The sequence below is a fragment of the Galleria mellonella genome, unplaced genomic scaffold, assembly GCF_026898425.1.
Source record: "Galleria mellonella isolate WM207_F2 unplaced genomic scaffold, CSIRO_AGI_GalMel_v1 utg223, whole genome shotgun sequence".
NCBI classification, from domain to species: domain Eukaryota; kingdom Metazoa; phylum Arthropoda; class Insecta; order Lepidoptera; family Pyralidae; genus Galleria; species Galleria mellonella.
In genome coordinates, this window is record NW_026442042.1 from 360,243 (window position 1) to 374,977 (window position 14,735).

The 14,735-nt window shown below is 32.2% G+C and overlaps 1 protein-coding gene across 2 annotated transcripts; it reads left to right on the forward strand.

The window, feature by feature from the left end:
- The first annotated feature begins 321 nt into the window (after positions 1 to 321).
- On the forward strand, positions 322 to 13,107 carry LOC113522208 (carboxypeptidase A2-like). 2 transcript variants are annotated; one of them, XM_052894619.1, is made up of 9 exons: positions 322 to 1,160; positions 4,531 to 4,725; positions 5,005 to 5,264; positions 5,348 to 5,557; positions 6,403 to 6,589; positions 7,167 to 7,317; positions 8,643 to 8,832; positions 12,267 to 12,413; positions 12,895 to 13,107. In XM_052894619.1, exons 1-9 carry the CDS (start codon positions 485 to 487, stop codon positions 13,105 to 13,107), a joined length of 2,229 nt encoding a protein of 742 aa, XP_052750579.1. In that variant the 5' UTR covers positions 322 to 484. The 2 variants fall into 2 exon arrangements, with proteins under 2 accessions (XP_052750579.1, XP_052750578.1); XM_052894618.1 differs by having other exon boundaries at positions 323 to 1,172.
- Positions 13,108 to 14,735: the final 1,628 nt, after the last annotated feature.

Consider the following 14,735-nt stretch of genomic DNA (forward strand, 5'->3'; position numbering starts at 1 on the left):
AAAAATAGTGAGAGTTATACATACAAAGTTTATTTTGTACCAAGTTTCCTTTTGTTAAAAATAAATTTTATAATAGGTTTAATATTAAAGTTGAGAAGTAAATTAATAGAGTTGCAATGACATTTTCCTTGCATTTTTCATTACACTCACAAATCGTTTTCCATAATGTTGTGAAGAGGGTTCGTGTAATCAGAATAAAAATAAATTGTGACTTATAAATTTTTAATTTTATAATATAAAAGAGTAAAATTAAGGGCACGGCGAAAACCATAATAAGTAATAGTTTTATAGAGAGTGGGCTACTGTAACAGTGGTAGATGCGGAATAGGCGGGCTGACCTAGTGGCTGTTGGCACGTCCAAGTTGAAAGCGACATCGTCGCATAATGATAGTGGCAGGGAAGGTGGTCGACTCGGTGCAATTCAAGCAGCTTGAGGTAGGACTTACAGTGCACGCGCACCTCGCCATGCGCACACGCTCGCCTTATGGCGCGTCGCCTGGCGCTGCTAGCGTTGCTGGCGTGCGCGGCCGTCGCGCTCACTTCGCCGCCGCGGTCCCTAGAAACTTCCGACTCGGCATCTTTTGATCCTTTCGAGTTATGGGAAGACTCCGAATCTTTCGAACCCGTTTCGCCACTGTCTACTACAAAGAGACCCAGTGCTAAAGTTATACTAAGAAATAAAGGTCCCAAGGTGAATGTGACTGTTAAAAAAACAAAAGATGATAATAAGAAAAATATAATTAAAAGAACTAATATTAAAATTGAAAGTCATACAAACTTTATAGTGACAAAAAGACCTTTTGTGACACCAAATATAGGTAACAGAATTCCGTATCAGCCCATTGTTTATGGCGAAAATGAGCAATTTTGGTTTGATGAAAATATGGAGCAGATAGCTAGTTGGACAACTAGAAGGCCGACGGCATCACGGCGTCCAACTTTGAGCACAATGAGGCCACCAACAAAACCAAAACGGGTGACCACTACCCGCCGACCGACCACCATCACGCACAATCGGCAATCTATAAGTACTACTCCTAAAACAACCAAGACACAACAGAAAACCACTTGCCCACCAAAGAAAACTGCATGGTTTTCTACACTTTTTCAAGGCGATAATAAATTAAAGAAAAAGCCCTCTAAGAAGCCTACAAAACCAGGTTGGTTTTCAGGTAGGTTGAATTATTTATTTGATAAGGTTGGATAACTCTACATAACGCAGTTATCTTGTCCGATAGGTATAGATATATAGATGCATCACATGTACCAGCGTATCAATTTTATTTCTGTTTTGGTAGATTTTATCTTTATCGTTAGTTGTCTGTACTTATGAGTAAGTAGCATGGGAAATAAATTATAATATTTATTAAAATACAATGTATCTGAAATTAAGTATTCAATTTAAAATTAAATAAGTACCTACGTATTAAGCGAATAAAACGTATTATTTTATGGAATGCTGTTGTCCTTTATTTAATTAGGTACCTGTTTATTTACGAATAAGTGAGCCTTGATAATTGATGTACAGTTTTATGTAGTATAGGTATACATATTTAAATATATTAGGGTGAGTTCATTGTGTTATAAGCGAACGATGGTCGCCTTTTTTAATAACCTCGTCAAATAATATAAAACGGGTCTACGCCTGCGAATGTTTAATAGTCACGTAAAACAGTTTAAAAGTTCACGCACATAGTGTGTAAAAGTACTATTTATATTATTAGAGACTATATTTTATAAGTGTCAAAGGGATTAAACTGATGTTACATTTTAATTTTATTTAATAACGTAATACATTAAAACAGATATCACCGTCATTTGACAATCAATCGTGAATTATAGCGATGCTAATTTTGCATTTAAAAAGAAATTAATTTTTAAAACGAGTATATACTATATAATATTATAAAATTACAGCAATATTTTATTTATTAAACTTATTTATTATACCTAGAAAGTGTAAATGGCGGACTTAATACCATATAGCCGTTAGCTAGCAGTCGACTGTGTAACAGAAAATATAATTGACGGTGCAACGTGATGCGCATTATTAAATTAAGTCAGTAATTCAAAAATAATATACATATAATAATCATATATTTATATACATATGTAGTTGTCATATATATATATATATATATATATTAAATTAAGTCAGTAATTCAAAAATAATATACATATAATAATCATATATTTATATACATATGTAGTTGTCATATATATATATATATATATATATATATATATATATATATATATATATATATATATATGTAGTTGCCACTGGACAAGCCGGTTGGTATTGTTATTATTCTCTTATTAGTTCCCTTGGTTGCTTCTTACGATTCCCATGGGAAAGGAATGGGTGGCCATTCTATACCGGAAGCATATTTTATGTATGTTTATTTAGTATAATTTAAATTTAATTTCCAAGATTTTAACTAAATTATAATCACTTATACATACAAATATGAACTGAACAAAACGCTCTGTAAATTACGTCAACTTTTAAAACTACCGTCATTCAACTTTGCCGCCCTGGGCTTCGGATAGGCTTAGTCTGCCACTGATTTTTACTTCAAAATATTGAGACTTTATCTTAAAATCAACTATTCAAATTTTTTGTTTCATCGTCTACGATGAAACAAAAAATTATATATAAAATTATATAAATACTATCTATAGAATGAATTTAAAATTAGAATATTTTATCCTGTAAAATTTTGTCTTTGTTAGTCAGGAGACATAAGCAGCTAAACGTCGATTAACATTGACGACTCTATACTACTATGTAAGATTATATTTACTAAAAATAATAAAATTAGTAATAAAGGAAACCTTCGCATTTGCGGAAAAACCAGTATGATTATAACTAGTTACCGACTATCACACGTGGTTTTAGTTATGAAGAAAAGCAGAAAAGTTACGTTCACGCCTAGGTTGTTGGCCCAGATTACATCAATGTAACATTTATAATGCCCGGAACTCACCTGCCACCAGATTGAACTTGTAACTTTTTCATGCCATTAGAACCTAACGACGGAAAAGTGTAAACGTCGCCTATAGATAGATAGATACTCCATATATTGTTTCCTCCAAAAGTTTACAATAATAAACTTATTATAAATATAAACAATTACAAGAAATAATCACAATGAGGAAACAATGGGCGGCCTTATCGCTAAAAGCGATCTCTTCCAGGCAACCTTTGGATAGAAAGAAGTAATTATAAACAGTTTGATCGGAGGCACGATGTAAACTCTAGATATAAACTCTTGCGCTAGATCTCTTCAGGACGGTGGTGGATGGATGGAATTAAAATCGCCATAATAATCACCTTCGCCAAGAGATGACGCCTACAGGAGAAGAATAATTGGCACAAATAGTATCATAGATAATAGAATACATTATAACCCAAATGATATCCCAAAAAGATACAAAGGTTGACGAGTAGAGAATGCTACTAGCATTAAGTACGACTTTTGTACTATATTTTCTTTTGGTCAATAAAGTTATTTACATAAAAATCATAAATAACATCCCTGCGTTGCTATTCCTGACAACAAAGAAATTATGCTTTCGCATACCCTATGATTTCACTATCATAAGTAACTAGTAACTAAACTGCCTGATGACAAAATTATAGTTACCCAATACAAAATCTTATTTGAAACAGCGTTGTCAAATTTAAAGTAATATTAAAAACCCTAAAATAGTATCTTGTCATAGAAAAAAAAAAAACGGAATTTTGTAGTGATTGAAATGTTATACAAATTTGAATATTTTATTTTTATTAGTATTGTGCAAATTGAAAGGCTTTTGATTGGGGGAGAGTTTGAACACACGTCCCCCAAATTAGACAAATGGCCTAGATTATGACGTAGTCAGTGCTCGAATATGCGAAAAACAATTCTGTAAACGTGCCCTATGGTTCGGACATAGAATGGGCCACCTGTTCCTTTCCCGTGGATGTCGTAAGAGACGACTAACAAAACTTAATGGTCGAAAAATGGGTTGTAGCGTCCCTCTTAAAACATCACCAAAAGTCAAACTCCGTCTGCCAAGTGTGGCAACTATTGGCAAAATGACTACAGTAGTAAACTGCTACAAGAAACGGCCCCTTCCTAATGACCATCTATGGGGGAAACCTATGTTTAAAAGTGGACAAATAACGGTTAATATGTGTATGTAGTTTCGTAATCAGTTAAAAATGAAGACCATACCAGGAATGTCCGGACGTACGAGCAAATAACTGATTATGGACAAGACAAAGCAAATAATACGAGTAGTGACGAAACTTAAACTCTCTAATATTTTCAATGTGAGAATACTCTTGTTTGTTGCGTTTTTATAGATACATTAGGTATTATGTCAATTTAGATTAAATTTGGCAAAGAGATTTAAAAAAAATAGAGTTTTAAATCTAAGGTTACAAATACATGTAAATACAGTTACTTCTCTGATTTTGCCACATTTTACATTTACTACATAATGAGTTTATAATTTAACAATCTGTAAACATTTTGACAGGTATCTTTATGCGAATTTATAATTGGATATCAAAATCAACCTGGTTTGGAGGGGCTAGTTGGTTCGAAAAACAACCAAAACCTAATCAGTCTTCCACGACAGTATCGCCATGGACTATGCCTAATTCTGATTGGTACTCCGCTTTACTCAATTCTGAAATCAATGATGGAGTTTATTTCGAAGCTATAAATACAGGTAATGAAATCAAAATGTTAATAAATTATGTAAATGCTTTATGTACGAGTTTATAACTGCAATTTATTATTACTTTACTTAAACAAATTATTACAATAAAATTAAAATAGCAGAGTATTTTACTCACCGTCTTAACTTACTAAATTGTTTAATTATTAAGAAACTGTAAAATTATATAGAGGTTTTTTTTTTAATATTTCTTCGATGTTATTTTTATTTAACTAGTAATAGAACTTAATTTAAGGCCAGAATATAATTTTAATTATAATCATGTTATAGATAAAAGAATGAAAAAAAAGTCACCGAGAATATCTTACAAAGGTTATCAGTTATTACGAATATATCCAAAAACCAAAGAAAAAGTAACAGCGATAGTCGAATTGCAAGAAGAAGGGGATGGCTCTGGTCTAATGTGGTGGTCCAATCCTACTGTCAACGGGTATACAGATCTCCTTACACCACCGGATCTTTTAGAGGATGTTAAACATCACCTTAGTTATTATAATATAGATTTTGACATCCTGATTCGAGACTTGCAGGTAATAGACATTCTTACAAAATTACCTTTACATTGTAAATAATAATAGCAAACTATATAAACTTTTTTTTCTTAATTTAACAGAAAGCTATAGTACTCGAGAATCCAAAATTTTCCAAAAAAGAAAGACTTGAAGCCAACAAAGTGTTCGGTCACCCGATGAGTTGGCGACGATATCATCGATATGCGGATATCTTACGTTATTTAGACTACTTACAACACGCATATGGAGAGTTAGTGGAACTAATAATGCTGGGCAATTCATCAGAGGGACTCCCTTTAGTAGCTGTTAAGGTACTTATAATTTATTCATGTAAATACTTACCTATATAATATTCTTGTATCTACTTATTTCAACGAAAATTAAAAATGTAATAATATATATAATTTTGTACAACACGTTTACCTAGATATTAGCATAAGGTATTAATACAGATATGGATTTTAATACAAGCAGATTTTCAAATTGCATGTATCTTGCATGCCTATAAAAATTTGCTTCAGTCAAGGAAAAATCGAAGCTCGTAACTATACGAAATTTATGTAAAGAAATTTTATATTGTACTCGTATTATAGAAAAAATGGAAAGAACTTGCTGTCAATGAATAAACTTTAAAATATAATAGTCTTTTGCTACTTTTTTAAACTTCAAAATTATTAGTCTTTTGCTCCGTAGTAATTTTCGTATATATTTTACAAAATGTTATTTTTGTTGTGAATCTGCAATCAATTGTTGTTAAAGGTACGATAACCAGTGTAATCTCTGATGCTGTATTCATTACGTAGGAGTATTAATATTCATATTGTAATCTATGATTCAAATATTACAATTATCATTTTTTTGTCAGATTAATATAAAATTTCTTTGCTATTCTTATCAGTATAACAAATAATAAAAAAATGTCTAAATCCCTATTAGGTAAAGAAGTGGCACTAGTCCTATAATTAACTGAATACTCTTACGGTGCTGTGTTCCATTTTCCATCCTTCAGAGTAGGATACTTTGAATATTATTGAAAAGCGCCCCGATACAACGTAAAATAATGTAAACTGCCTCATTTTAGGAAAAAAGTATTAAAAAATATATGGTCTGTCGAAAATAGTACATTATAATTGCAAATAATCTCCTCGTTTTCCAGATATCTATGCCTACAAATGAGACACGAATAAAAGATAGGAAAGGCAAAGACAAAAAAAAGTGGAAACTCGGATTTCGTTCAAAACCTGCAATATGGCTAGACGGTGGTTCTCACGCTAGGGAGTGGATCTCGCCTGCAGTTGCGACTTGGATAATGCAAGCTCTCATTGAAGGTGAAAAAGGACAGGGTATGAATTTACATATTAATACTCTTTTAAAATAAGATTATGTACAATAATACTTATAAACTATCAATGCTCAACTGTTAGTAAAATATACTAGCTATGGTAAACTAATTGTGCCAGCAAGTATGTCCTGCCATGTCTCCATACAGCTCGTGTCACAACACACATAACATTTTTTTTCTTATTCTGTTAGTAATAATTATAAATAAATTTTCCATGAATAGTACCAACTATGTATAATATGTTTAATATAAATGATATTCGAATAGGCAATACTTGGAAAATGAGTTTGAACATAAATGTATACATCTCTTTACGTCATAGTAAGCAGAACAAATCAAGTATGTATTAAAGGACTCTTCATTCGTCTCTTATTTCGTAGTTTTTCATAATTCGTCATATTCAGTCACGTGCTTTCCTATATAAAATGATTTTTCTTTAATAATAATGTGTGTGTGTCAGCATAGAATAGGCCACCTTATCTCTGAAAGTAACTAGTCGATTTGAAAATTTCTTTATACTACAGTTAGGTTCTGATATTTTTTTTTTTAATATTTGCAAAATATTTTATTGTTCATAGGAGCTGATTACGAAATGCTAAAACAGGCAGATTTTTACATAATGCCAGTATTAAATCCGGATGGCTACGAGCATTCCCATACACATGATCGACTTTGGAAGAAAACCCGCTCGTTATATGATGATCAAAGTGATGATTTTTTTGTTGGATGGTGAGTTATTGGAGTCGATTAAGACGCAAAATATTTTATTACAAAGACTAAACTTTTAATTACACGGTAAGCGTATTCATTATTTAAAACATCAGAGTGGTCCAGATTTGTAAAAGATTTATTTATTCATACCTTATGTATACATATTTGAAGGTTTGAATGGTGGGGTGTGGCAGTGAATTTACAGGGTACAGAGGAATAACACCTGAGTTCTCAGGAATTGCAACTCATGGGGTAAAACAGTATACTATGTTATATCCATGGTACTGCTCATGTCTATAGGTGACGGTTACCACTTTCCACCAGGTGGGCCGTCACCCTGTGTGAAATTATAAGTTGCGTAAAAAAAACACTAATAATACATAAAGAAACATGACAGTGAAAAGCAAATGTACAAAGGTAAACCTAAGTCTACAAGAGTACTCTACCATCAAATCTAAAGTGAAGAGGGGCACCAATGTCAGCGGATAGAGCAAATACAATTATTATTATTATACAATTTGTAAAAGCAAATAATCTGACAGACCATTTGATGGAAAGTAGTAATCGATACTATTCCTGAGAACTAAGATAGTTCTAGTGTTCTGTACGTGCTCCCCTGCAGATAACATTGGTACGAAGTTTCCCCCTGGTAATGTATAAGAATAAATTTAAATTAGAACTACCTACATATTGGATAAGTACTAGACTCCGACTAGTTAAAATTTTATTATGTGTAGGTATAGATTTAGAAAGCAACACTTTTGCAAAACAAGTTAAGTTAATAATTTCTTGTTGACATTTTGACCATTTTTATGGTACTGAACGAGTTTTCGTCTTATATTTCATTTAACCAAGTGTGTAAGTACTTCTATTTACAAAAACAACGTTGTTTTCTGTGAAAGTTCGAACGGTGTTTTAATAATAATAGAGAACCTAACGACCAAGTAGCGGTCCCTTCCAGGCCACCTCAGGATGAATAGCAGCAATTGAACTTGCTTTAGTCAAGGTGTAGTAACGTGAATAATAAAAACGCCACTTCAAAAATGTCTATATCGGTATAAGAATGTAAATGCCTATGTAGACTTACGAAATAACAGATGAGTCACGTGAGAAGTCGACTTTTGTACTTTTTAGTGGATATTTGATTTATGGAATGGATTTTATGGAAATTCAAATTCATAGATTGAAAATCATAACTAATCCAATCCAATCATAATTAATTTCAGGTATTTTTTTTTCATATCCAACCAATGAACACTCCGTGTGGAGTTGCAATAAAGATATGTCTAACACTGATTTTTTCCCCATTGCTATTGCTCTTTTTACATACCAAATTTCCGTAGGTTACCATGGAATTGGGGTCGAGGGGAGTGCGTGGGTGTGGACGTGGACCGTAATTGGGATTACCACTGGGGGGAGCAGGACTCATCCCGAGACCGGTGTGCAGACAATTACGCCGGCCCACACCCTTTCAGCGAGCCAGAAACTAAAGCAGTCTCGGAATTTTTAACTGAACGTAAAGGACACATTAAGGTAATTTCATAGGTATATATATCCACATAAGAAATATAAATTAAATATATATTAATTATTTTTCTCCATCCAAAGGTTGTCTGTAAGAGATCGCGATAAGGCCACCCATCAGTTCCTTAGTGTAATATTTTCTTGTAATTGTTTGTATTTATAATAAGTTTACTATTGTAATCTTATAGAGAAACAATAAAGAGTATCTATCTATCTATTTATAGGGCCGTTTTATGTACTAAAACCTACTTTTACCTGGGTATCTATTCTATTAAATTTTATTACATACTAAAACTTTCAAGAGGTCCAATAAAAGGTACGTGTCTATTATTGGATCTTTTGAAAGTTCTATTGTAAATGTGTAGGTTTATTTCTTTCGAGAACAACAACGCATTGTTATTTTATATCTTATTACATGAATATTCCATTGACATCAGTTTATTTGTCCTCGAGATTCAGTCAAAATATTAATTATTTATATTTAATATTTATATAATGATTAAATAAAAAGTAAAGAAAACACAAAATCAATATGAAGCTAAAACTGAAGTAAAAACTTTTGATTATAAAAATAAGTATCCAAATCGGCCCAGTATTAGCAACGTATGATATAATCATCATCATAATATCAGCCTTTAACTGACCACTACTGAACATAAGCCTCCCCTTGGGGGGATTGCAACGCTTGGCAAGCGCATTGGCAACAGCATTATATTAGGCTTTAGAGATGTTTTTAGAGGGACGCTGCTGCCCATCCCTCGCCCTCCCTCTAGTCGCCTCTTACAACACCCACGGGAATGGAAAGGGTGGCCTATTCTATGCCGGGACCACGTGGCACACGTACTTACGTAACGTAATGATATATAATAATTCATTCATGTTTATATCCTTATCGAAATTTATATTTTCAAAAGAGTTGAACTTCATAAAATGAAAAAAAAAGCAATATTATACCACTTCCATTAATAACATCAAACAAAGTGAAATGTTTTCACATAATACGAATTTCTAATTTCACCATGTGCCAACAGTTTTTATCTAATAACATTATTTATGATAGCTATGCAGTTATTTACGATCGTAATTGCTTGTTTACTGTGTTACATCGTTTGACACAAATCGAGTCCTAGCGTTACGAACTAAGTGTTGTTTCTGAACAAAACAAAGCAAGCGTTTCTTTATTGAAGTTGAAACTAGAGATCCATATCTGTTAATAATAATTTTGTCTAATTACCTGTAATAATAAAGATTATAATTATACGATGACTAACAGTGTTTAAAGGTAATAGACATTCTTAAGGAATTATTCTATGTACCTGTCGCAAAGATATAAATAGCGGTTTACCTATAATAAAGTGGTAAGAAACAAATAGCATAATTGTGTATTGACTTATTCGTTTAAGTAATGGCAATACAACTATGGGTTGTGCTATTATGTGCCTACCTATGTAGGCATACTATCAACTGTACCAGTTAGAAATCAGAAGTACCTACCCAGTTTCTATTCTGTTGGCAACAGTGTTGCAATTTATCATTCTCATGGTACACTAAAGTCAGACCGCATGTTGATAGTGAGAAATTGTGGCGGAATAACTATTATTGGGAACAGATCGTTACTTTCAAAACATTTTCTATACTTTCAAATGAAGCCTACCCTGCACTAGTATTGATCTCATATTTGATACTTCGTAATATTTTTTTATTAAGTGTTGTATCTACTACCTATCTATCTAGTAAATTTAGGGTTGTATCTACCCTCGACAAATATTAATGATTAGTAAGTCAATATCATCATCAATTCAGCCGTTGTAGCACATCCTTATAGCAAAATTTTGTAACGACAACCCTAAGACATCTGCATTCACTGACTTCCTGTAACATACTTAACTTTATATTAGATTTAACAGCACACAATTACCACTTGAGACCATTTCTTCGGTTCTTGTCGGTTGTTGCTTATGATCCTGACCAGCTCATTGCCACTTCAGCTTACCTCAATATGCATGTTTGCCGGTTATGACTATGGAACCGAAACATACCCTTATATTTGTCGCATGAAGAAATTGACATTGTGAAAACGAAATTGGTCTTTGTATTAACACTAATACAGCAAGTTCTTCATCGCAGTATTTTATCTACCTTACTCTTATTCATTTACTGCTAAAAATAGTCTTTGATATGTTCAATTTAAAAGAGTAATCGTTTTCAATCTCTGGCATGAAAGTCCTCGTAACATATATTTGTATATACTTAGGAGTTCATGGTTTTTACCATAAACATCATCTATGACATGAAAATCATAGTTTTGATTAATTTGTAAAATCTATGGACGACGGATATTTTTTCCCGTCAAGTGGTCCGCTTATTTTTCATTCTCACTAGTAATTAATAAAAACTCATATTGCTGTTATACTTGTAGTAGTGCTACTTGAGGTGTAGACTTTATAATTTTAACGATCTATGATGAGCCTATATACTTTCCCCATACCTCGTTAGGAATAAATATCAGACGTGAAGAACTTTCAAAGAACTGAAACACCATCTGATGTACCATTCTTTAAACTTATCTCTAAAATTTGTTTTAATTTCATACTAATTAATTTAACGTAGATCAAAATCAAATCTATTATATATTTAATTTGGTGAATAAATTCTGAATTTTTTTTTTTTTTAGAGATAAAGAACGGTGCTTTTTCGACCCTACTATTGTCTCAATAATTTTTATCTACCGCTATTTGTAAATGGAAACTACACTAGATAATAATTCGTTCAAATTTGTAAATACATTTAAGATCAATTAACTATTTCCCAACAGCAGCGTCCCTATTAAAACATTACCAGAGTGTAACTGCGATGGCCAACTCGCCTGTCAAGCGTAGCAACTACAGGCAAAGTCTCTCTTATGGGGGAGGCCTACGTTTAGCAGTGGTCAGTTAATGGCTGATATGACAATGATGACCTATTTCCCAAGAAGTGAAATAGACAAAACGTCCTAATTGCAAATGCATCCTATTCCTATTTAATCTAATATATAAAATTCTCGTGTCACGGTGTTTGTTACCAAACTCCTCCGAAACGGCTTTACATCGGTAAAGCCTTTCTTTATTTTCTAAATTTATGAAATTTTGTGTGCATATTGGATAGGTCTGAGAATCGGCCAACATCATTTTTCATACCCGTCAATCATAAGGGTGACCCACCCCAAAATATTTTTTTTTATTTTTTTGACAATGTTTTTTATTTTTATTTTATTATAATTTAGCATTGAAAAATACATACAACTTTAAATTTTCATCATTTTATGATCAACCCCTGTATTTTAATCGCGATTTTTAAATTTCGCAATAAATGGTAAAACAACGTTTACGGGGTCAGCTAATTATAATATAAAATTAAAAAAATATATATAGTCACGTACATGCTATAATAATTTTATTTACCAGGCGTACATCTCTCTACACGCATATTCTCAAACGTGGTTGGTGCCGAGCGCGCCCACGACGGTAGCTACTGACGATGACAGTGTCCTCATGGAGATGGGCAAACTGGCTACAGCAGCGCTTGCAGATGTGTACGGCACTAAGTACCAGGTAATTAATTATAGATCATCATCATCTTCCTACCCTTATCCCAATCATTTGGGGTCGGCGTAATAAGATTTTATCGATAATACAAAAAGATTTGGTTTTTAGTTTTACGACCGGCCACCTGCCTGACTGACGTCAACCCTCTTTGGGAATATAATTAATTTTAATTTTAAATTAATTATAGATCATATGAAGCAAATAAACTATTTTTGACAATTTTTGTAAAACGAGAATAGAAACCATGGAGACGGCCCATCTAATCATAAGCGACCATCTCTTTTTATAATATCATAGTTATATTTCACCTGCTGCTGTACTTGTTTCTGTTCCAAAGGCGGGGAATGACGGCGGATAAAATTATAGACTACAGTGGCATAATATTAAGCCCCTGGAAATGGCAATGCATAAGAGCTACTTAGATATAAGTATCATAGTTATTAAGTAGATACTTAAATTGGTTTTTAACTATATTATTTAATAACAGGTCGGAACTGCCACTGAAATGCACCAACAAGCTTCAGGAATGTCACATGATTGGGCTAAAGCACGTGCGGGCATTAAATTCTCCTACCACGTGGATCTTGGAGACTCTATCGGACCCTACGGCTACATACTACCTGCAGCCCAAATAGTTTCGACTGCTCGTGAAACTTGGGAAGCTGTTAAAGTTATTATAGATAATTTAAGTTCTTCTTAATATTTTGTTTTTAATATTTATTTATATTTATAATAGCAAAATTTATGAACGGAAAGTGAAGGATTTTGGTCGGGTGTAGGTATTTATTTAGTTCATTTATTACTTAGGTATTTGATGTAGGTACCTATATCTATCTTTTTACTTCGTATAAATCGATTTGGAAAATTCTTTTTTATCTGAAAATAATATTTACAGATTGATCCCTTAGAAATTTTATCAAAATCGGTTCAATTGTTTAACTTTTAAATCTAAATAACTGGTTTTGCCACAATTGAAGTCGTTTTTTTGTACAACTTTTGTGTTTATTTATTATTCACCTACTGAAAATGATAAAAGCCCATTTTTTTATATAAAAGATGTTTCTTGTATTTACTTGTAGGTATAATTACATATAAAAAAGAATTCTACATTTAGCCTGTTTTCAATATACCTACCTGCATAAAATAAGAAAAATAAACGAATTTGTTTAAAAAAAAATAAGCGACATTTAGTAGGTACTGGTACAGTACCTACCAATTGTCGCTTAAGTACCTCAATACCTAGTACTGAGGTACTTAAGCGACTCAAGGTACTTAAGGTACTCAACAATAGGTAACTACTTATTTGAAACTTTTTACTTATAGAAACCTGGTATTGGATTTTTTATTCATGGATTCAAACGGAAATCACGAACTTGTAGAGTTTATTACTTATTAAGTAATAAACGCAGGAGCGAAACAGTTGTCTAGTTTATAAGCTGTCAACTTAAATTATATAGATAGAGCATCGAGCCTTAAAACGGGTCAATTTATATCAGCTAATTGTCAAATTAGCTGACTCGTTTTTTTTAATTACGTTCTATATACTTACGCACACAATGTATCTACATTTAATTATTTAATAAATAAAATGAATTTTTGCGCATTAAAAAGGTGCAGAATTTATAATACAAAGTTAATAAAGAAGTTATAAAGAATTCACTCATAACTATTTATTACGCAAAATAGTATGAAAAAGTTAACCCGCTTTTCTTGAAGAATTTGCAAGCAGACACTCTATCTATATAATCTAAGGCTGTCAAGTATTAAGTAAAAAACTAGATTATAAAGTATAAATTACAATCCCGGATTATAATATAGATTTGTAATATGTAAAAGAGGAAAGAAACATAATAATGTACCATATATTTATATTTATTATTTTATATATATATACGTTACATACCCGTGCAATTTTTTTTTTATATTTTTTCAGCTTAAATTTTACATAAATACATAATATTTATACTGTATGTACACTAGTGTTTTGAACATTATATTGTAGGAGAGCCTTGGCCCCCTAAGAAGGAACTTTATGTACAGATTCGATTAAATCCAATAAAAAGTTTCGCTTACATCCTGGGATGGGCTTAGTGTCCAATAATAATATGCGCAAGGTCCACCCAGCTTCCTTTTAAACTGTAACTATTTTTTGTCCTACAGTCCTTCCAGTCTGTTAGTATGTGAATACATTATACGTTTGTGGTAAAGAAAACTTTTTATTTGTTAAATTTAATTATTGTTAAAAGTGTTCTACAAATCATATCTACATTACATCGCAGGCAATGCACCTGGAGGTTACTTAACAGCAAAAATACATCTGTGTGCTAC